Source organism: Phaethon aethereus (assembly GCF_964289735.1).
Source record: "Phaethon aethereus genome assembly, chromosome: 18".
Classification (NCBI taxonomy): Eukaryota; Metazoa; Chordata; class Aves; order Phaethontiformes; family Phaethontidae; genus Phaethon; species Phaethon aethereus.
The window spans coordinates 11,317,218-11,338,506 of record NC_138594.1 but is presented as its reverse complement, the minus strand read 5'-3'; the positions used below and the strand labels follow the sequence as shown (position 1 = coordinate 11,338,506).

The 21,289-nt window shown below is 49.2% G+C and overlaps 1 protein-coding gene across 1 annotated transcript in view; it reads left to right on the top strand.

Moving 5' to 3' along the window:
• Window positions 1-6,681: 6,681 nt before the first annotated feature.
• Window positions 6,682-21,289, top strand: part of RGS9 (regulator of G protein signaling 9) — a gene marked incomplete at both ends in the record, with an annotated part of 28,767 nt that continues 14,159 nt past the window's right edge. Inside the window, 9 exons of the mRNA XM_082008102.1 lie at window positions 6,682-6,744; window positions 13,224-13,320; window positions 16,013-16,063; window positions 16,235-16,341; window positions 17,117-17,168; window positions 18,209-18,267; window positions 18,663-18,739; window positions 20,528-20,609; window positions 21,010-21,081. Coding sequence (XP_081864228.1) covers window positions 6,682-6,744; window positions 13,224-13,320; window positions 16,013-16,063; window positions 16,235-16,341; window positions 17,117-17,168; window positions 18,209-18,267; window positions 18,663-18,739; window positions 20,528-20,609; window positions 21,010-21,081 — 660 coding nt within the window. The remainder of the gene's footprint in view (window positions 6,745-13,223; window positions 13,321-16,012; window positions 16,064-16,234; window positions 16,342-17,116; window positions 17,169-18,208; window positions 18,268-18,662; window positions 18,740-20,527; window positions 20,610-21,009; window positions 21,082-21,289) is intronic.

Sequence of the window (21,289 nt, the reverse complement as noted above, 5' to 3'; positions counted from 1 at the left end):
GTCCTCCTCCGGAGCCCGCCCCGGGGGGGTGGGGGGTGTGCCACGTGACAGCGGCTCGCTACCGCGGTTGGCGGGAGCTCCGCCCACGAGCGGCGCCTCACAGGAAATGGCGGGAGGAGGCGGCTGCGCCTGCCTGCGCCTCCCTTACCGGCGGGGCCGCGTTCACAGCCGTAACCGAAGTGACACGTGAGGGAGAACGAGGCGCAGGCCAGCCGGTCCCGGCGGCGGCATCTCTGCTACGGCCCTGCAGCCGCTGCAGGGAAACGGACAGGCGAGCGGCCGGGGGAGGTCAGCCCTCGGTCAGGGGGGCAGGATGAAGCTTGCCAGCTAAGCAGTTTTTGTTCTCGGTACAAAAAGAAAATAGTTTCGTCAAAACGCTTTGAACAATTCGGCACGTACTTCCTCTTCGCTCTTCTGAGAAGAGCTTTCCAGTACTGCTGGGATACGGCACCAGGCTGAACAAACACACCGGTTCTGGGCCTCACGCGGGGGCTGCACGCAGACAGAGTGCTAAAAAGCAAATGGAACTTTTTATCCATTACTGAGTTAAAAGAAAAAAAGACAGTATTTTCAAGTGCTTAATAGTAAGATTTTCCTAGAAGTTGGCAACCCTGTATGTGAGGGGTAGAGCAAATAATAGGGTGAGGGGCATGTAGCGACTGAAAATTCCACTTCTCTTGTGACCCATCCTTGAGCACAATTGTGTCAGTTGTGAAAAAAAATAACTTGCTATCAATTACACCATTTAGTGAATGCAAATCAGTTACAATAGTGCAAAGTGATAAAACTCTGCTGCCTGCAAAGAAATACACTGGCTGAAGATGTGGTCCATAAGGGGAAAGGCAAAAAGACAGAGTAACTTGTATTATTTTGGTTGTTGATGCAACTTTTCAAAACTACTTAGAGAAGTCTTAACGTGCAACGTGATGGTCAGATCAGCAAGTCTGTGGTCTCAATGTACCAGCCCACTGACGTGTTGGTTCTGTTCTGTAGGCATAAGGACAGAGACAAAACACATATGACTGAAAAGCAAGCACAACGTGCATGTGTGTTGCAGGCACATATGTCCATGTTGTGCTTTTCTGACATGGCTATTTATAAGACTATACTGTGGAAATCACATACACACAATTACATACACAAAAATTACAGTAAACATTTGTCTCTCCTTATGCTTTTTTTCTAACAATCTTGTTAGAAAAATGAAGAAATGACTGAGGAAACTGTGAGACGAGTACAACACAAGGACAAGTCACTTTGACTCAACTGCAATGCCCTCCTTCATCAAAATCGGTGATGAGTATCAGTGTTCACACGTTAGAGGATGGCCCCACATGGAGATAAATTCCACATGAATTATTCCATATGGCCTTACAAAAAAAATAAAGCATTTCTCCTAGGAGAGCAGGATGTGGTATAAAACTCGTAGTCATCCAAGAAGCGCATCCTGGTGGTCTTGGTACAGATGTGGAAGCCAGTCATTCCTGTGCTCTAGTCCAAGTTTTAAAACTAAGTGATCTTGGCTGGCTTGACACAGCTCTCACCTTCAGAAATGCAGAGGAGTCCCAAGTTTCTACAATTCCCTTTGGAGTTAAGTAGTTTTCGGTGAATGAAAATCCTATGAATGTTTTTCCTTTCATGCTTCTTGTCCGCAAAGTGAAGCTAGTAACAGCACTTGTGCTTTCCTTCAAAAAGTTTGATGTCCTGGCTAAGGGAAAATTAACATTTATTGCCTCTTAGTGAAGGAGAGAGTTAAAAACAAGGAAGCCAAGAACAAAACATGGAAACAATATTGATTGCCTGCTTTTTGAAAAGCTAATTAACACCTACCAGTGAAAAAAGCACCAAAAAAAGTGCTGTAAGCAGTAGAAGCAGATTAAGAAAATCATGGTCGTACAACAGAGAAGATAACCAACAGCCAAGCATGCGCAAGGGTGGCATAATGAGTCCTTGCCTTCTAGGCCAGCAGCGAGAAGCACCTAAAACCTGGGTGGCAACAATAAAGGATGAATGAATGAACGAATGAATAAGTGAAGAGTGATTCTGGTGCCTGCCAACAGCACTATCACTGTCCTAACCAGGGGCATCGCTCACCAGAGGCCAGGACTGCTTCAGGACAAACAAGCGTCTCCTAGGGCTACCTGGGCTTCCTTTCAAGGTGGCTTCCATCTCCTGTTGGTCCTCCCTGGTAGTCTGTTTTGCCCTTTTCCTTCCTCTTTTTCCTCCTTTCACTTCACCTTCCCCCAGCCACTTGCCTACCCGGTGACTTTGTGAAGCCTCCCTTTGCTCCGACCTCTCTCTCCAGCTGCCCTGTATAACCGTCACACTCCTGTCGTCTGCTTCCTTGCTGTCCCTCTTGGTGTAGGTCCCTGCCACTCCTGCCTGCTGCCACCCCGCTCTCTCAAATTTGTCACCTCATTCTCAAATACTGTCGTTCCACATACCCAGCTGCCCAAGTCACCTAAGTCTTGGGTAGTCCCTGGCCTCCTCCCAGTGCTGCCCTCCCTCCTCTGTCCTTCACATTCCCAGCGGCTGGCAAGCCCTCCGAAACCTCCTAGGTACACCATTCCCAATCTTCTGGGACAGGGGCATGGCCCTCTCAGCATGCTACAGAACAGGAAGGGCTATTCCTGCGCTGAGGATGGTGGTATTCCCTCGAGGGGACACTTAGGGGGGCTCAGCATCATCCAGTTCAGCAGGGGAAGCCAAATAGCTCAGTCCTGGGTCAGGTGTTAACCCAGCTGCATCCTCTCATCCCAGCAGTCAGGCTTCATCTCTAAGGCAGAGTGCGTAAGGTCTTGCTCAGTTTTGCTTTTTTCCTTCCTCTTTGCCACTTCTTTCCTTAGCTTTCCTGCTGGAAAGTCCAGGAGTGACGGGAAGCGAATGCTGCCCATTCGTGTTCACAGCTCTTCCCATGTGGCTGCTAAGGAAGCTTCTCATTTTGAGTGCTGTGCCCTACGAGACAGGACAATGGACTCTGGAGATACTGCTTTAACTATTGCGTTGCTGGGAGACCGGAGATTAAATCATGTCTCTCATTATGCCACAGTTTGCACTTTTTTTCATTTTGATAAACTGCTTTGAAACCTTCCTGGAAGGAACTGCATACAGCATGCGCTTGCCACGCTCGCAGTAACATTCTCATTGCTTCACTTACGTTACCCCTTCCTTCCCCTCAGGGCCGTCCCCAGTTTCCTTAGATAGAAAGGTAGTTTACTCACCACATGCCTTTTGTGTTGTATGATTCAACTTCTGATGTGTGAAGAAGGGGCAACCACGTAGGAAATGTGATCTTTAAAAAAAGGGGGGATTCCCTCTGCAGTGCTTTCCACCGGAGAAACTATCGAGAATTGTGAGTGGGTCTGTTGAGAACGATCACAACTTGTGGGGGCTTCACAGGGGGAACAGCGGGACAAAATTCAACTCTCACCAGACCTCTCCCCAGCTGGGGGACGCTCTGTGGTCTGGGGTGCAGGCTGAGAGGGATCTGTGGGCTCTGGAGAGCACATGGACATGCACTGTTGCCCTGCAATGCATTGGCCCAGAGCGTATTTTCACTATAGCGGCACGTATCTCCTGCACGGGGTATGAACATCCATGTAAACTTGCAATTACATAAATAGCACTGCATTTACTGTAGAAAGCAGGCACTGGGAGGTAAAGCAGACTCCCCAGGAAACATCCTCCTTCATTATCTGGGGTGCAAAAAGGCCAGGACTAACTTGAGGAGCCAGAAATCAGCGGGGAGTCTGCATGGCTGCTGCCGGTGCTTTCTGCCACTCTTCCCTGCTGTTCAAGCCCCTTGCTTTCTTGACCAGCAAATTCACTGTGTCAGGGACTGTAAAATTGTTTGGTTTCCACAACTGTGGGGTTTTGTGATTAGAGGCCCAGGAGTGTCTGCCCTTTACAAGCTTGCATAATCTGATTTAAATGCCTCGTGATTCACATGGAAGATCTGCCATAGTGCATTAACTGCTGGGGTAGTTCACCTGGGCAGCAGGAGAAATGTGGTTCATCTCTGATCTTGTGTTTGGTGCTTTGGGTCTTTTACAGATGTTAACAAAGCTGAATTTACATTAGACATCTACAAAGACACAAGGTAGCTTTGTAATGGAGAGAGAAATATCCATAAGCTTTATTTTAGCTTGTCAGAGAAGACTAGAAACGGAAAAAAATCCACACCTGATCTATGAGGGGTTGTCTGTGGTGGATCAGCAGGATTTAAAATTACCAGGAGCTTTGGAGCTCCACAAGGTTGAAGAGCTCATGCCTCTGCTTGAGCTTTTCAGAGCTATTTGTCCTGGATCTCCTGTAAAGAAATTTTGTTCTTTCTGAATTCATTCATAGACCCAGTTTTCAAATGTTTCTCATGAATAAGACACCTATATTCTTCAGTGGAATTTCAAAAGTCTGAGTCCTTCCACCACCCAGGAGGGGCAAGGAAAATTGCTGCTCAGAGGAACCATTTGTAGTTCATAACAAGCATTCCCGGTTTGCCTACAAAACCAAGAAACAGCTACATCTTTTTGTGTGCTATTTACCCTGATATTATGTTCAAAAGAATTACTTACCTGTAATAGAGATCCCATTGTCCTGCCAGTATCTGTCTCTCTCAAAAAGAGATGGAATCACTTTTGTTAGCTGGCACCACCAAAATGCCTGCATGCCTTCACTGTCCTTCCCCTTGCTTCCTCCGACTCCACTCTGACTTCCCTCTCTCCTGCTGTTTGCCTCCAGGACCAGCCATGCTACTGGAGTTTCCATCACCTTTGCCAGTTCAGAAGGCAACCGGGATCTAAGCTTGGTTTCAAGAAACAGAACAGCACCTCCATACTTGAATTATGAGACACTGCAAACGTGTGAAGAACTCTCCTTTTGGCCATCAGCTGATGCCTTGAAGCATAAGGTATGATAACTTTGATACTAGCATATAAGGTATGATAACTTTGATACTAGCATGTGGGATGACAGAGGTTACTTATAATCATTAAATGACTGAGCAGCACAGAGCAGAGAAGGGTGGAAAAGCCTTCTGGAAAGTAAGGAGTGTCTGTTATCCAGCGGCTGCTGTGACTCATGGGGGGATTCCACATGGGAATGACTCTGAGCAGACACAGGAGAAAGGCCTTCCAGACCACTGGTGTGCACAGATACTAGGGAAGAGCAGAGATAAAGATAAAACACTTCCGTGAGGTCAGCAAAGCAACTGGGAAAGCAGCCTGTGCTTTCAGGGTATTACTATGAATGGAAAAAAGCGCTCTGCTCTGAGCTCAGAGCCAACGCGCTTTCCTCAAGTGTGCAAACCGCAGATCGTAACATCAGAACAGTCACAAACACCATGGCAGGGAAGGCACTGCCCTGAGAAACAGTTATGCATGTGTGTGGGAAGTGTGGGCGCTCCCTGTGTGACTTGGAAACATGGATGTGTAGTGTGTGATGCGCACGCAGGTGAGGTATAAATGCGCCTGTATGACCTGTCCGTAGGACGCATGAGAGCATGCCGGCAGCGCTGGGTAGGACCTGCTGCTGATGCAGTGGTGCGGGTGCCTGCTTAGTACGCATATGCATGGCTCACCACGCACACTGAGGCATGAGCGCACACTCCCCTGGGTGCGTCTTCTCTGTGCGGCGTGCAGGGAGGTAGGCACACAGCACGTGTAGGTGCGCCATGTGCAAAAGGCAACATGCCCACGCGGCTGGCAAGAATTCCTGGGAATGCCTCATGCAACACTTGGCACAATTAGATTCTGTGTGAGTGAGGACCCAGCCCTCTCCTCCTGCCCGGCTGTGCTGGTGGGCCGAGCCCTGGGCAGCAGCAGGAAATTCCACTGTTTTCTGAAGAAACTAGAGAAAAGGAGCTCTTGGTTTCCAGTGCTGCCAGTCAGGTGCTGTTCCCCCACCCACTGGCATGAGACAGCTCCGTCATGGCGAAGCACTCTATAACCCCGTGGTCTTCCTCTGGTCACCATTAGTCACAATCTCCCCACATGGCAATGCCACCGAGTCCCTGAAAACCACTCAGCTGGCTCCTGCCTCCATAGCCGGGCTAGGCTGAGCAGAGCAGAGCGGAGCAAGGCTGGCGGCATTCGAGGAGCGGATGCCTGAAGCACTGCTGACCTCCTGCTCAGTCACAACAGCTTGGCCTTAGGCGCCCTCGTTTTACTCCGGCTCCAGACTAGGAGAGTTTTGGGGAGGGATTCTCCTCTCTCTGGAGGGCAGCTGCGAGTGGGGGCCTTTGACAGCTCTTACCTCCCCCTCCCTAACGCCACCTGCTCCGCGCAAACACCCTCCTTTGTAAGGACCGTTTCCAGTGTGACCACCAAGCTCGGCTCACGCAGCCAGCTCCCGGCACCCAGCACCTCCCAGAACCGGGATGCACCACCATCTGCCCCCGCCACCACCCCCCTCCCAGCCCAAGCCTCGGCCCCCTCTCTCCACGCCTGCCTAGGCCCCGCCCCCGCCGCGGGCCAGGCGGGCTCCCACTAGCGCCCCGAGGCGGCAGCCGCACCGCCCCACGCCTTCATGTAAATGAGCGTGTGGCGACGGGTGCTGATTGGCTGCGGCGCGCAGCGCTAGCGACGCCCCCGGCAGGGAGAGGAGGCGGTGGCGGGTGGCTGCAGCCAGGTGCGCTCGGCTGGGGCCGCCGCTCCGCCAGCCCGCTCCGCCGCCCGGCCCGGCACCATGACCGTCACACGGCTCGACCAGGGACAGCGCCACCGGCCGCGGATGGCCTTCCTGAAAAAGGTGAGGGCTGAGCAGCGCCGGGGTCAGCCGCACTGCTCTGGGCATCAGCACCAGCGGGCATTTTGGGGCGGTGTCCGGGCGGGGCGATGTGGTGCCCGGGACAGCGCTGACCGGTGCTTCGGGCGGAGGGACCTGGGCATAGCATCCTGCCCGGCCACGGCTCTCCGGGCCTCTCTGGGGTCGTGGGGTCCGAGGGGTGGCAGCCCAACCCCGGGGGTCTGGGGGCTACAACCTGTTGCGGAGCCCCGTGGATCTCAGCTGGCTCAGTGGTTCAGGCGGAGTGGCTAAGGGGTGATGTGTGCTGAAGTCACTGAGGAAATAAAACTGTAATTTTGTTTATTTTTGTAGCTTAGCCTCAGCTGAGTTATTCTCCTGCCACATTTTCTCTGTCTACCATCTTTTTCCCTAAAGACCCTCAAAACAGTGTCATTTCCCAGGGCAAAAACCATCATATGTGGCACCAGGCCACCCAGTTCAGTTCTGGGCAACTGTCAGTCCCGTGCACACGTTTCCAGTGCTTCTAGCTGATGTCTGCTTTCAGAAGATGTATCATGACCAACTCTGCCTTTTTTCCACTTTCTCAGAAACAAGCGTATTTGTGATCAGAAACATTTGAAAGAGTGGGAAGATGTATGCCTACGCTTTTGGATGTGATGTGTATTTTTGTGAAGCGTTCAGTGGTTTTTTTCTGTAGCATTCATTCAAAAGTGTAGCCAGATTTAGTATAACTGGTATCTGCAGATTTTAAAAAGCGGAGTGTTAAGCTGGCTTTTCTCCCACTCACCTCTCCTGCCTGTGGCTTATCCTGTTGAGTGGAATTAGCTGAATTTCCAGTGACAAGTACAGCCAGCCAGTTGCTGTTCGAGTTGTAGTTAGCTCTCGTGCAATGCCCACAACCAGAGGAGTATTCCAGGGGGAAAAGGGGGGAAATTTGGGGCTATTCAGTGTTACGGTATGAGCCTGGCAATACAAATGCTGTACTTCTTACAGTAGAGGAAGTGAAGAAGGTATTTTCTTTGGTGCTGTGTCTTTCAAGGTAAATTTGGCTGGGGAGCCCTGCCAAAGGAAATACCCTGGGCCAAATTCTGCACCGAGTAATACATTGTGGAGCTGCATGGAGGGTTGCAGAGGAGAAACTGTGTGCTTTGAGAAAACAACCTCCAGCAGCTGTGCTTCAGCTGCACTGTAGGAGTGTAGCAGTCTTTGCAAAGTGCTCCGAGTTTCTCAGGTGGGAAGATATGTTAAAATACAGTGAACTGCAGTTACAGAGCATGCGCCTCTCACGCTGTGAGCAGTGAGAGGGTTTGAGGAGTTACAGTGCTTTGCAAGTCTAAGACCTGTTAGCGCTAGGAAAGGAAGCTGCCAGATAAAGGCTTGGACTCTCATCTCTGCTTTCCTTCCTCATCTGTTTTTTTCAGACCACAGGGAAGCTGTGGATGGGCCCTCAGCTGTTACATGGCAGTGTGGTCTGTATGTGGACTGCTGCATCCTCAGAGCTCCCCTGAAATACCCAGCATGTTTACTGGTTGCCTGTGGTGGGAGCTGAGGATGCTTAGCACACATCCAGCAAGCGCCTTGCAGGCTTAGATCTGCAAAGAGCTAAAATCCTAGAGATTTCTTAATTGCTCAAGTCTGTGCTCGAGCTTTGCCACCAGCTGGAACATGTGCTGCAACTGTGGGTTTGCTCCAGCTGCACGGAAGGATTCCTGCCGTGCTGTCAGGCTGCTGGCCCTGTTGTGCTTTGCAGCTGCGATGCATCTCCATGTGCTGGTTCTCCAGCAGGCAGCTTGTGACCGCAGCAATTCTACCATTGCACAGGGGAGAGGAAAGGGAGTTGCTTTGGGGTCGGTGGGCAGTGCTGTGTACTTGCTGTGAGGCTGCTCTGCACAGCTTGGGCTGGATGTCAACCTTGGTCTTCATGGCTGAACCATGGGGGAATCAGAGAGCCCCTCCAAGGCCCTGCAACTCCTGCTAGTCCATGAAATACCCATGACTAATGGTTAGGTTGTTTTATTCTATTTTTCTCCCCTCCTAAACTGTCTTGGTAGGAAGAACAGTAGTACAGAAGTCTGTCGGGACAGGGAGGACACCTCTGAAATGCATTTTGGCTGTATATGCTTGACCAGATGCTGGGAGGGCTTGAATCAGCCCACGCCCTTGGTGCCTGTGCCTGCCCCAGCAGCCGGGATCTGGCCTCAGGTGGGCATCAGCCAGCAAAGTAGGAGGCAGCGCTGGGCAGGGCTGTGCTCTCCAGCGGCTGCTGCGCTGTGTATTTTTCCTTGCTGTGCTACATGAGCTGCATCATGACTCATGCCTCGTGGGCAGGGCTGATGGATGCCACTCACCTTTTTCCTCTGCCTCCTCCTTACTCTGGTCCCCAATGGCTCCTCCTGAGGCAGCTCTGCAACCGGGGAAGGACTGGCCTGGGGGCCACAGTGTGCCTGGGGGCTTCTCCAGCCTGGCTTTGATTCTCTGGGCTTAGACTCTCCAGCAGCTGCTGGCTGTCATCTGCCTGGATGCTTCTCGAGGTGTGTGAGCGTCAGAATTGCGTAGTCGCTGGAAGGAGCTATGCATCAGACTCCTACTCTCTGTTTAAGTGAGGCCCTGCATGTGGCTGGAGCTGAGCCTTAGGCCAAGCTTAGCCTCATCCCACCCTCCCTTTCCCCACTGCAGGTGGGCAGGTGCTGGTGTGACGCGTTTCTGCGGAGCATCGCACCGAGTGCCACATGCTCCAAGCAGCCCTGGTGAGAGGCAGTGTGATCTGCCAGGCGGGACTGTGCTTTGGTTTGGTTTTGGTTGCCTTGTGGGTTTAGGTAGGAGGCTCAGCTGGGGTGAAAAGGGAGCACACGGAAAAAGCCAGATACAGCCCTGCTATCCCATTCATAGATTTACTTCCTTTGGGTGTGGGATCGCTGTGTACTGGGTGGGAACAGGCCTCCTCCTTTTAGCTTTAGTTAAGAAAAAGCAGGAAGTTTTAGGCGGTTAATAAATGATTTTATTTTTTTTTTCTTTCTGATCATCTGTGAATGTGCAAAGCAGAATCAATTGCTAGTTGTAGACCTAGAACACAATTAAATTAGCCTTCTGAGGCCAGAGTTGCAATGAAGGACAGTGTTGCTACCTCGGAAATCAGAGCAGGGAGGGATGATCTTTGCAAACAGTACAAGGCAGTGAGGGGGGCTAGAACTGGGGAAATATTCCTGATGGAGAAAGCAGCAGATGTTTAATTATAGCACCAGGAGTGGGCACTTGGCTGTGAGCTGGAGCCTGCTGGGAAAAATTGTCTGTCTTACCTCTGCAGCAAAGATGCCTCTGTCTGGGTTCACGCTGAGAGGGGCTGAACTCGCCTTGGAAGAGTTTTTTGCTGTTGCGTTGTCAGAGTCTTGGCACTCGGAGCCTGATGCATCTGTGGTGCGGATGCCCTGACCCTGGGGAGCTGGTGACTGCCCAAAGGGTAAAGCTTGGAGAAACAAGGGTAGGAAGCGCTCTCAGGGTAACTCACCCAAGCAATCCATCAGCAGTCACCTGCCCCCACTGCTCCTTTCCGTGGAAGAGCATCCGTGCTGGATCCATCTTCCTTCTCCAGAGCCATGGGTGCCCTGGAAATTGTTGATCGTTTGTAGGTAAGCACTGTGCAGAGAGGACCCTCACCCTCCCTGGGGCTTCCACGTGCTCCTGAAACGCAGTGATGCCTTTTCTTACTGTTTGTGAGTTCAAGTTTTGCTTTGCTCTCCGCGAACCTGGTGACTTCTTGGAATCAGATGGGGGATGGAGAGTTTTCCTGTTGCCTCCTCTGTGGCTTTCGGGGTGAGGCGACCTCCGAGCAGATATTCTGGTTGATCTGAAGGGACACCTCGGTGGGGCTTGTGCCTCGTGGCAGCTCTGTGCTGGAGGTGAGCTCACCCCAGAGCCTGGCTCCTTTAGCAGTCCTCCTGCTGATATTTACCTCAGTGCACAGCTTCACTCATCAGCCAGTGTCAGGAAGTGGCTTCTGGCTCTACAAAATTCGAACCAGACAGCACTTCCCTGGCTGAAAGCATAACAAAATGTGCTAGAGCCCTTACCAAAGCAAGCAAACGTTCCCACTGTATTTTATCCATCTCTCCTGGCCTCCCGCTGGCAGGCTGGTGCTGATAGCTCCTAATAGCCAGCAACCTGTCGTCAGCAGAGTGTTCCTTTAGGAGAAAAGGAAGAGACAGGCTGAGTTTTGATCAGCAAAGTGCATGGTTTGCAGCCAGAGCAGCAGGCACCCCCCCAACAGCAGCTCCCTGGCTCATCTCACTTGTTTCTTTTTAATGTATATGATTTCTCCAATGAGGAGAGGCAGCCTGGCGGGGTATGAACGCGACAAGAGTCTGGAGCTCTTTGCTGGTTGAAGAGAGGGAACATGCTGTGCTGGGAGACTGTCTGGGTTTCTGAGCCAATGCCTCGTGCTCCGCTGGTAAAGACCCGTGTCTCAAGCCCTCCGGGGAGCAAACGGCAGCCCCGTGCTGGGGCAGGGTGTGCTGTACCACTTGCAGGGAGCAAGTCCTGCTCGAGCCCAGTGGGACCTGCCCCGTTGTCACAGCACTGCGGTACGGTGGTGATGAGCAGTGCCATGTTTACTGCCAGCATCCCTGTGTGCTGAAGAAGAGATGTCTGCAGGGCAGACATGCAGTTATGGAGAGAGTAAGTGACTTCTCCAAGATACCCGTGTTTGCTTAAAGGGAACAGAATCTGAGTTTCCTGAATTGGTGCCCTGTCTGCTGGCTATCCTGCCTTGCCTCGTCTTGCAGCTACATGGGAATCTCTTCATGCCCAACCTTGAACTTGCTGAGGCCAAAATTGGGGGTTCAGTTAAAAAGTCTAAAAAAGTCTTCATATTCCATCGCTTTGGGTCTGGCTTTGCTATATTAAAATATTTTGTGTTAAGTGTTTATACAAATATTTGTGTGAAATTTTACCAGTCTTCTCCATTTTAGTATTAATTTGACATTGGCTTTAAAAATAGTTGAAAATCCATTTTTACTGTCAAGCCCAGAGTGCATCCTGTCACTACAGGCTTAAATCCTCACTGAACTTGGCAAGACTTGGGACCGAAGTCACTGTGGTTCCTGTGAAGACAATACCCTCCGTTATGCATGAGTGTCATCAAGTCACGCTTGTTAAATCCTCTAATCCTAGTTAAAAAGCTACAGCCTCGCCCAAAATGAATGTGTGGAGAGACAAAATTGGTCCTGTTGGACCAGTTTTGATTTAATATCTCTGGAAGCAGAAGACAAAAAGGAGAACATCTTTCACAAAGCCAATGCTCTCAGGGCACTCAGATAATCTAAAAGGAGGAGATGAGGAACATGCCCCAACTCCACCCATCTGAGCAGAGGATCCCTAGTGCAAGCAGGAGGCTCTTGCACTTTTAGGATGGTGCTAATAGGAAGTCAAATATAAAAGGAGGAAAATAGCTTTGAAAATCTTCATCTTTTAAAAAAATAAAAGATAATTGGGAACCAGGAATAAAAGTCTGGCCCTAAGGGTGAGACTTATCCTCTGTAATATCATCTGATTAAAAACGAGTCATCAACATCCCTCAAGAATCAAAGGCAGGAGTAGCTGCCAGATAGGAGGGTGAGCTGCTCTGGATGGCATCTCTGCCCCATCCCCAGAGAGACTGGGCTTCACTGCTCGCAGATGGGGCTAAGACCCCAGGTGGGTGGCTGCAGCCGTCCACTGGAGCGGCCGGAGAGTCCTCTGTATGCTTCCTTCCTTCCTGTGAGCTGGGCTCTACTTCTGTGTTTGCAGTCTGCTTTCCCACATGTAAATTCTGGTCCCTGCTGTAATTGGTCCTTGGCCAGCTTTTCAAACTTTGGCTCGGCTGGTGGCTGTACTTTCTTAAAGGATGGGCTGTTCTCGTCTTCCCTGGGTTTAAGCTTCTTGCTCAGCCCCGGAGGAAAGCGGTGTGCTTTTCCTGTTGCTCTTCTAAAGTCCTGTCTGGTTATTATCTGCAGACCACAAACAGAACCTTTGCTGTTTGGTCTCCAGCCAAAATACTGCTTATTTTCTTGGTGTGTGGTGCAATATCTACAAGTCTGTGCATAGCTGGTGTATTTGTGCAATAGAAGGACAGATTTTATTTCCTCCCCTTTTTTCTTTCTTACTGCCCCAGCAAATAGCCCACTGAGCCAGAGAAGAACATTTATGGGTAGCAGAGGTTTTTTGGTTTTTAGCTCAGCTCTCATGGAGTGGTTACATCCTGTCCCTCGTCTGCTATCCCCGGCTCTGTGTGTGCCTTCTGTAGGAGGGAGTGACGCTGTGGGTCACTGTGAGCTGACATGGTTTGGAGGTGGCATCTCTAATGGCAAGGGGAGGTTTGGAGAGGACTGTGGCCATTGCTTCCATTCCTGTGGCACTCCCCTGCACACCCCTCTGGGATGCTGCCCAGAGCCATGGTGGTCCCTCCTGTTCGCTCCTGTAATACATCCCAGCCCCGACATGCTTTGCAGATCGAAGCACTTATGATGGAGATGCAGAATCCAGACACGGGCATCAAGACGCAGACGCAGAGGGTGATGATCACAAACATCCCGCACGCTGTGACAGGTAAGAGCTTTGCTGGGGGAAGAGACCGGGCCCAGGCAGTTCATTGAAGAAAAGCTGTGTGTGGACCCCATGGCCACCCCAGGCTTAGCACTGTCTCACTGCATACTGAAGCCCATGTTCCCAAGAAACATTTGCTGTACATCCTTCGAGACGTACCTGCTCCTTTGATCTTACTCTCACTTGTGTCTCATTTCACTCCTAGCTCTTTGAATCAGAGACCCAACGATTGATAGTCATGTGCTTTTAGCTCTCATGTGAGTTTAACTCAAGTGACCTCTCTTAGTACAGAGGTGAGTAGGTGCTTCAGACTCCAGACCTGTCATGTTACCAGTGAGGCTGGACCACAAATGAAGATAAATATTAAAATCTGATTAAAATAGGCAGCCTGGAGTCAGACTAAAAGATGATACTTCAGAAATAAGCAATAAACAATTAGTCTCCCTTTGAATGTTTTCTGCTAATAATCATTTTCTCTTCGGTACGCAGGAAAAGAACAAAATATTCAACCCGCTCCCCTGCCTTTAAATGACAGCTTTTCCTCCTTCAAGCAGGCTGAAGAAACAACAGACAGGAGCTGTGCTGTGTCACGTATGGTGTTACAGACAGCTCTTACTGCAGTCCCTTTGTGCCTACTAGTTCCTTTCACAGGGCACTATCGGTACCTCTGCTTCCGTGTTCTCCAAGCCTCCACAAAAGCTCTTGTGAGGCATCCTCTGCTATAAATATTCACACATACTGTACCAAAGTTTCCTCGTCCTGACTTGGTCTTTCTGCCGCACTTTGAAAGCCAGAACAAAAACTCCCACTGAAACCAGTGAGCTTGCTCCAGGCAACTTGGGAGACAACTTAGCCAAACAGATTAATTTTTCCCCACTGTATTTACAAAACCCAGTAGGCTCTGTGTGTTGTTTGCCCCAATTTTTATTTATTTTTTTTTAAATGAGGAAGCAGAGGCACTGAGATGAAGTCTCTTGCCTGTGGGTATAGTCAGTCAGCGAAAGAGTAAGGAGAACTTGGATGACATCTGAAGCTTGTTCTCGGCAGCACCCTCCATGCATTACAGTACAAACCATATCCTGGCTTACATAGCTATTACGCAGCTGAATTTGGTGGAGTGCTTTGCATCTGCAAAAGGAGCTGGCCTTGCCTCCCCTAGCTGTTAGCGAGTAGTTAAGGCAGCGCTGCAGAAACGGTTCCTCTGTACTGAAGATGACGTGCCACCTAGATTAAGTGCAGGGGGAACAAGTACTTCTCTTTGATGTCTGACCAGTGTAAAACACCACTTCCTAAAAGTCCATGGCTAGATAACATGGAGGGAAGATGCCCATTGGCGCTCAGCCTTTTTGCGTGCTGTCTGCTTTATTCTGGTTCCTTAACCAGAATTGCTACGAGTTCCCTCTTGCATAAGTCATAAATTCTAGTCAACTTCTGATAGGCAAGGGAGTTACAGTCTCCTTGTGTGGCAGTCATCGCTCTCTAAACTATGATATTTTTAGTGCTGCGCAAGTTGCATATATACTGATTGGTTTCTGGGTGTTGCAAAAGAGACTGATTCATGTTTAGTGAGGGAATGGTGAAGACAATAGAGCAGTGGACACAGATCCACTGAGGAGACCTTGGATCTTCATGTGCAGGAAGCTAACTAGTTAAATTCAGTGTCAGTAACATGGCTTATGACAGAAGAGGCAAACACACCTCCATGTTAAATGTATACCTTTGGGGGGAAAATGCTTACAGAGAGAGCTGGCTAGAAAAGAGTGATGAGGTAATCCTTTAATTTCATCTATTTCAGGAAGCAGGTGGTAGGATAAGAGCTCTGAGCCCGTATTAGAAAGTTAAGTCATGACTGCAATGTCAAGAAAGGTCAACACCTCAATTTGCAATCCTAGGGGACATTTGGAGGAAAAAACAATAATTGATCAGGGAATGAGTGCATTTTTGCCCTGTTTAAATGGAAGGAAGTTCATGATATTTGCCCTCCAGAACATATAACTATAACTGCTGGAGGTTTATGCTGACTATGGGCATGAATGACCACACTGCATCAAAAAGAATGGGAGAGATGAAGTGTTTGTGAATGCAGAAATCTTGTTTCCCTTTGATATATCCTGTGACTGCTACAACTTGGATCTGAGACTTGGGCATCCTTTCTGCACTGAAAGTCGCGTGTCTTAAAGGACTCGAGAGGACCAGTCGTTGGTCTTTTACTAAAACTGAGACAGGACTGTGCTCTGCGAATCTGGAGGTACTTTGCAGTGAATCTTTCAACACAAGACGGTGCAAAACAAGGGGCGCTTCACCTCCACTGGTCGTGGAAGCTGTTGCATTTGCTTAAGTCCTTCCTAAGCCAATGATGAGGGTTTTAAGTGTTGCTCAGGCCACGTGTGCTTTTGCACGCTCACGCTGGGCCATCCTGAGGTCACTGCCTGCCTCGGGCTCCCTCTCGCACAGACCGATACCTGCTTGGTCAGGAGAAAGCCTGAATGACAGCATGGCCAGTGAGAGACCAGCAATGCTTCTTATCTCTGCTTCTCTTGCATGGTGCATTTGAAAGCATGTGTGCAAGAAGGGGTCTGTGCACTTGGTGGGATTGGAGCACAGTGAGGGGTGAGGACTGGAGAGGTCTCGTTGTGGCCCATGGATTTTGGCACATTCCCAGTTTCAAGCACCTGACATTTTCTTTGCTTTACAGGTAATGATATTTGGCAGTGGATTCTCCAACGCTTGCAGATCACTGAGGAAGGTGGGTAGAAATGTAAAAACTGAGGCTTTTTCAGCTTTCAGTTGTAAAACTTTAAGGTCTCCATAGACAAAACCTCTCACATGAATTCTTCTCTCCCTGAGTAGCAGCTCACTTTTAAATTCCAGTGGAGTGTTTCTGTGCAATCAAAACATCTGCCTTCTCCGTTTTCAGAGGCACTCCACCTGGGGGACCTGTTTGTCAAATATGGGTACATCTACCCTCTTCAGGAGCCAAAGAACCTCACCCTTAAGACAGACGGCAGCCTGTACAGGTTTCAAGTGAGTTGCACCTTGTCTAAAGCCATTGAGAGGGAGTTCAGCATTAGCTTTAAAAACAGGCAGCTGGGGCAATTCCCCGGGAGCTGTAGTCATGAGGCCATGCTGTGTAGCCGAGCTAATCATTCAGTGTGCAGGAGGAAGGAGGAAGGGATTCACAGAGAAGCCACAGGCCAGTTCCCCCAGTTCGGGGTGTCAGATTACAGTTTACAGGCAAACTGTGATACTTCCTTCAACTAAAGTAGTGTACTTGTTCAGCTTCAAAATAGCTGTGCTTTCTTCCAAATGTGTGTTCCCTTCCAGGTCTTAAAGTAGCAAATGGAATTGCTGGCTGACAATAGAATGATCTGGAGAGACTGAATAATGAATATACAAAAAGGACAGTAATACACAGGATGTTATCAAGGTTCATGGTTGGACTCTTTCCACTACAATGGGAAATTAGGGTATCCTTGTTTGTACTTTGAATGAGGAGTCCGCTTCCCACATGGTGCCATATCAGGCTCCAGCATCTCAGCCTGAGTGCTCAGGCAGCAGTGAGAGGTTGGCCGTATTAACTGACTGCAGAGCAGGAGTGGATTTGACATTGGCAGTCGTCTGACCTCAGTTCTCCTGCTGTAGCTGGCCTGCACTGCTGTGCAAGCTGACATGCAGCTAAGGAGCTGAGGCTCTAAAGCAGAGGAGAGGTCCCCTCTCCCTCCAGTGCGGGTGGTGCTGCGCACCTCTGGGCATGAGTGCAAGGCTACTGTGCTCTAACAAAAGGCTTGTTTTTCTGCAGACCCCCTATTTCTGGCCCGTGCAGAGCTGGCCTGCTGATGACACAGACTATGGTAAATGATAGTGTTGTGCATGTTTAGGAGGTGTAGTGCGAGCCCATGTGTTTGTGCACGCAGTCCTGTGCCGTGTTTGCTCTTCATCTTTGTGCTGTGTCCACATGTGATGACCAGCCCTTGCATTTTCTTTCATACTATTTTGTGACTAATTCTCAGTAATGCTGAACTGAGGGAACGCTCTGGATGTGACTGCCTTATGGTGGCCTTGATGAGAGAAAGTGGTTAAGCTTCTCTTACGTTCCACTAAGATCTATCAGACTGGAACACGTCTGAAATATTCTGCTAGGTAGGGAAGACTTCCAACACAAGGTCCCTGAATAGCTAAGTGTATTCCTGGATCTGAGCCCAAGACTGCCTTTCTGTAGATTTGGATCAAGCCCTTCATTCGGAGAGAGTTCGTTCTTCACGTAATGCAGTGGCTCCTAGTATCTCCTGATGGCTCTTTCCATATCAATTTTTTGTTGCCTTTGTAATGCTTTTTATTATAGGGCTGGTCATGAAACCTGGGTTGATCAGCTTGGTTTGCTCCTGTGGGCTGTGCAGTTCACAGACTGATTTGTTTATGCCAAGATCGTCCTCTGTGGCTTTTATCTACGTTATGTTGTAGATCTTCTGGGGAAATAAAAAAAGCCCATTTTAGATTGGAATGATTGGAACTTATAACAAAACACTGGCCTGTGTTTGGAAAACTTGGAGGTCAAACTCTGAAGAATCTCAACATCTTAAAGATTTGGTCCAGTGTCCTTTGCCCTGTGAAACCCTGGCTGAATTCCCAAAGGAGGAGTGACTGCTGGCAAGAAGGCATACGCCACCCGTTCTGCGTGGCTGCTCCCAGTCTGGGCACTGGCTCATGAAGCATCAGTGACAAAGGGAAAGCACCAAGTTCATTTTTCTTCCATGAGCTTTTGTGAACTTGGAGCTCATGCCTGGGAAGATAATGTAATAGGCAAAGATTCCTGTGTTTGTCATGTGGGTAAATTTTTAATTGGAATTGTTTGGTCTAAGAAAAAACTGCTTATTTGCTTCTCCTTCCACAGCAATTTACCTAGCAAAGAAGAACATTAAGCGGAAAGGGATTTTAGAAGAATATGAAAAGGTAAGGAGATGTTGTACTTGTTCCATTGCAAGCCCCTCGTTTGCTATAGCTTTAGTCCTCTGTTGCTAATGAATGGAGTATGGCAAAAAATCACCTCTTCAATTGCATGAGGTGTTACTCCAGCAGTGTCAAAAGCCAAAATTCTGGAAGTGAAAAAGTGTCCAGTACAGGAAAATATTCTGAAGTCAATGATAATTCTAGCAGGGGGTAATTGCTCTCCTTGCAGTGATATTTTTGAACTGTTGCAATTCATGTCATTACGTTCAGAACAATCCAGATTTCTTGGCTTGGTTGCCAGCCTGGCCTAGTTGAGCTATGCAGAGTCAAGAAAACCCTGGCATGGGAATGCCTTGTCCAGAATTTTCACACTAACTGCTATTTTATTTTTATTCCAGGAACATTACAACATGCTCAACCAAAAAATAAACTACAAGTGGGATTTTGTTATTATGCAGGCCAAAGAGCAGTATAAGTGAGTTGACCTGTGTTCCCCTACTTGCATCATTGGGGAGGGTATGAGGAGGCAGAGCTTCACTGTCTTGGTACACAATTAAATTGCAGTTTAGAAACGTGAAGTGCAGCTTTGAGAGAACTTGCAAGTGCCCCTCAAGATTGTGAAACAAACCTGCCTTTCCTATCAGCTGGGGGTTTCTCCACTTAGCAAGGAAACTGTTCACTTCACACTTTGTGTGTGAAGGATTTCAGCCGTTTCCAAATGACTGGACACCCGCTTGCAAAGCCTCACCCTCGCCCACTGCACCTGCGTTTCTCTCCCTGCCTGGCATTTGTCCACCAAAGGCATGGAATCGGTGTGGTTTGTAAGAGCTAGAGCACGGGCGGGGGTGCGTGCCTTTCCTGCCCACACATGCGCATGCCTCTTTGCAGATGGTTTTTGCACATGCGTAAGTGTGCAAGGAGAGGTTTAGATTTTGCACCTGATGTGACTCCATGAAGAAGCCGAGGTTTAATGGTTCAGCGTGCAAACCCACATTAGAGATGGCTTCTTTTAGATCAGGGCTGTCCATGAGCATTTATGGATCAGGCCACTGGACTTAGGACCTGTTATTGGTCTGATTCAATTACTGCTTGCACATGTCTCACAGCTGAACTGAATGGTGTGAATGAAGAATCAGTAAATGTTCCCAGCAGGGACTTCTGGAGAAAACTCTGAAGTGCATACTTAGGCACCCAGCCAAATTGACTTGATTTGAGGAGCTGAATCCTTCAAATTCCTAGGAAAGTTAGTGAGCGTGAGATGGGATTACTCCTTTGCAGATAGGATCTTTCCTACTTCTTTGGATTCCTTTTACCTTTTTTTACCACCCAGCATGGCAGGCACTGCCTCTGCTGCTCAGCAGCATTTCTGTCTTGACTGGGATGGTAGCCAAGTCGTCAGAATACAGCTCATCAGATAACTGTCTCATTAAAACACGAGATTGTTGTTCTTGTAAATTGAGGTCAGAATTGGGCTAAGAGATGCCAAATGCAGTTTTAAAGTTAGATACCAAAACTGTCTGAACTAGTTGATTAAACATGTCTGAGGCTGCTTGATGATGATGCTGGGGCAGACTGGTGCAGAACAGCCCGCATCCACCCTATTAACCACAGCCGGGTGGCTACATGCAAACAGCCTTTTGGGAATGCTTCCTTGCCCATGCGAAGTCCCAGATTGTGCCCAAGACTTGTCTGGGAAAGAATTATTTGGTCCAAGCCCAAACCATGCTGGTGCTTCTTCTATTTAATAATAGAGGTGATTTGGGTTTTAGTGTCTGGGAACACTGCTTGGCCCCACTTCCAAATAATTTCTGTGAGAAATGCCCCCCTTTACTGTGAGATGGGGATGAAACATGTCCGGGATGTATCTCTGTGTGGCAGTCCTCAGATACTGCCTGGGACATTGGAGATGGATAAACATTAGGCAGCAGGACTGACCACAAGTAGCGGGTTGTTAGCATAAAACTCTACCAAAGGGGTGCGTGTCTAATGAAAAGAGGATGTGTCTGCTCCCAGTTGAGCTCAGGAAGATGATGATTTCTCAAAAGCAAGTCATGTGTGGCCATGTAAACAGCATGATCTGCAGTCTAGAATTAGCTGGGGTAAGATGTGGTCAGAAGGCTGTGTCAGAGCATCGCGCAGTCAGGCTGGGGCCCACGGGGCAGGAGAGGCTGGAGGTGTGCCCCCTTTCTCATCCCACTGGTTTTAGAAGAGCAAAATTAATGAATTCCCCTGTTAGAGTTAAATCCTGTTCTTGGCTTTGCAGAGCTGGGAAGGAGCGGAAGAAGGCAGACAGGTACGCCCTGGACTGCCAAGAGAGAGCCTACTGGCTTGTGAACCGAGCTCCTGTAAGTAGAGGATGTCGGCGTGTGGCTTTAGTGCGTCAGTGGTGCCCTCGCTGCAGCTACCTGAGACAAACTCCGGCAGGCTGATGGCACGACCGTGGGCATGGCCTGGGGGCTGTGCACGCTGCTGCTTCTCCTTGGGGAAGGGGTCAGCCCAGGCCTGCCCTGAGTCCACACTTCTCTCCTTGGTTGCTCTCAAAGAGTTCAAGGGAGGGAGGTCTGGCTGTAGCTTGGAGGGGAGCGTTGCCAGATTCAGGGGGCAGAGCTCCCCTGGGGCACTGCTGGCTGGGAGCTGCTGGCAGTGGAGCCCTTTGGGGCTTGGGGGTCTGCTCATGCATTTGTCTGAACCACGAACTTTAAAACAAATGAGTTACAAAGCTATTGGTGTTTCTGTTCATAACAGCCTGGCATGCTAGACGTCCTAGAGTATGGATTAGATCGTGCAACGGATCCCAATGAAAATAAGGTAAACCAGGTGAGACAGGTTTGGATTTTTTTCTACACCTACTGAATTTGTTTGGGAGGACCCAGACAATGTCCCTGGGCAGCCTCAGCGAGTCAGCTCAGACATGACAGCCAAATGGGCCAGAAGTTGAAGCTGTCTCATTGTCCAGGGCGTGGGGCCCTCAGAATAGGCTTTGGCAGCATCTTTTGGCTTGAAAATACTTTGTCAGCTTTCTTGC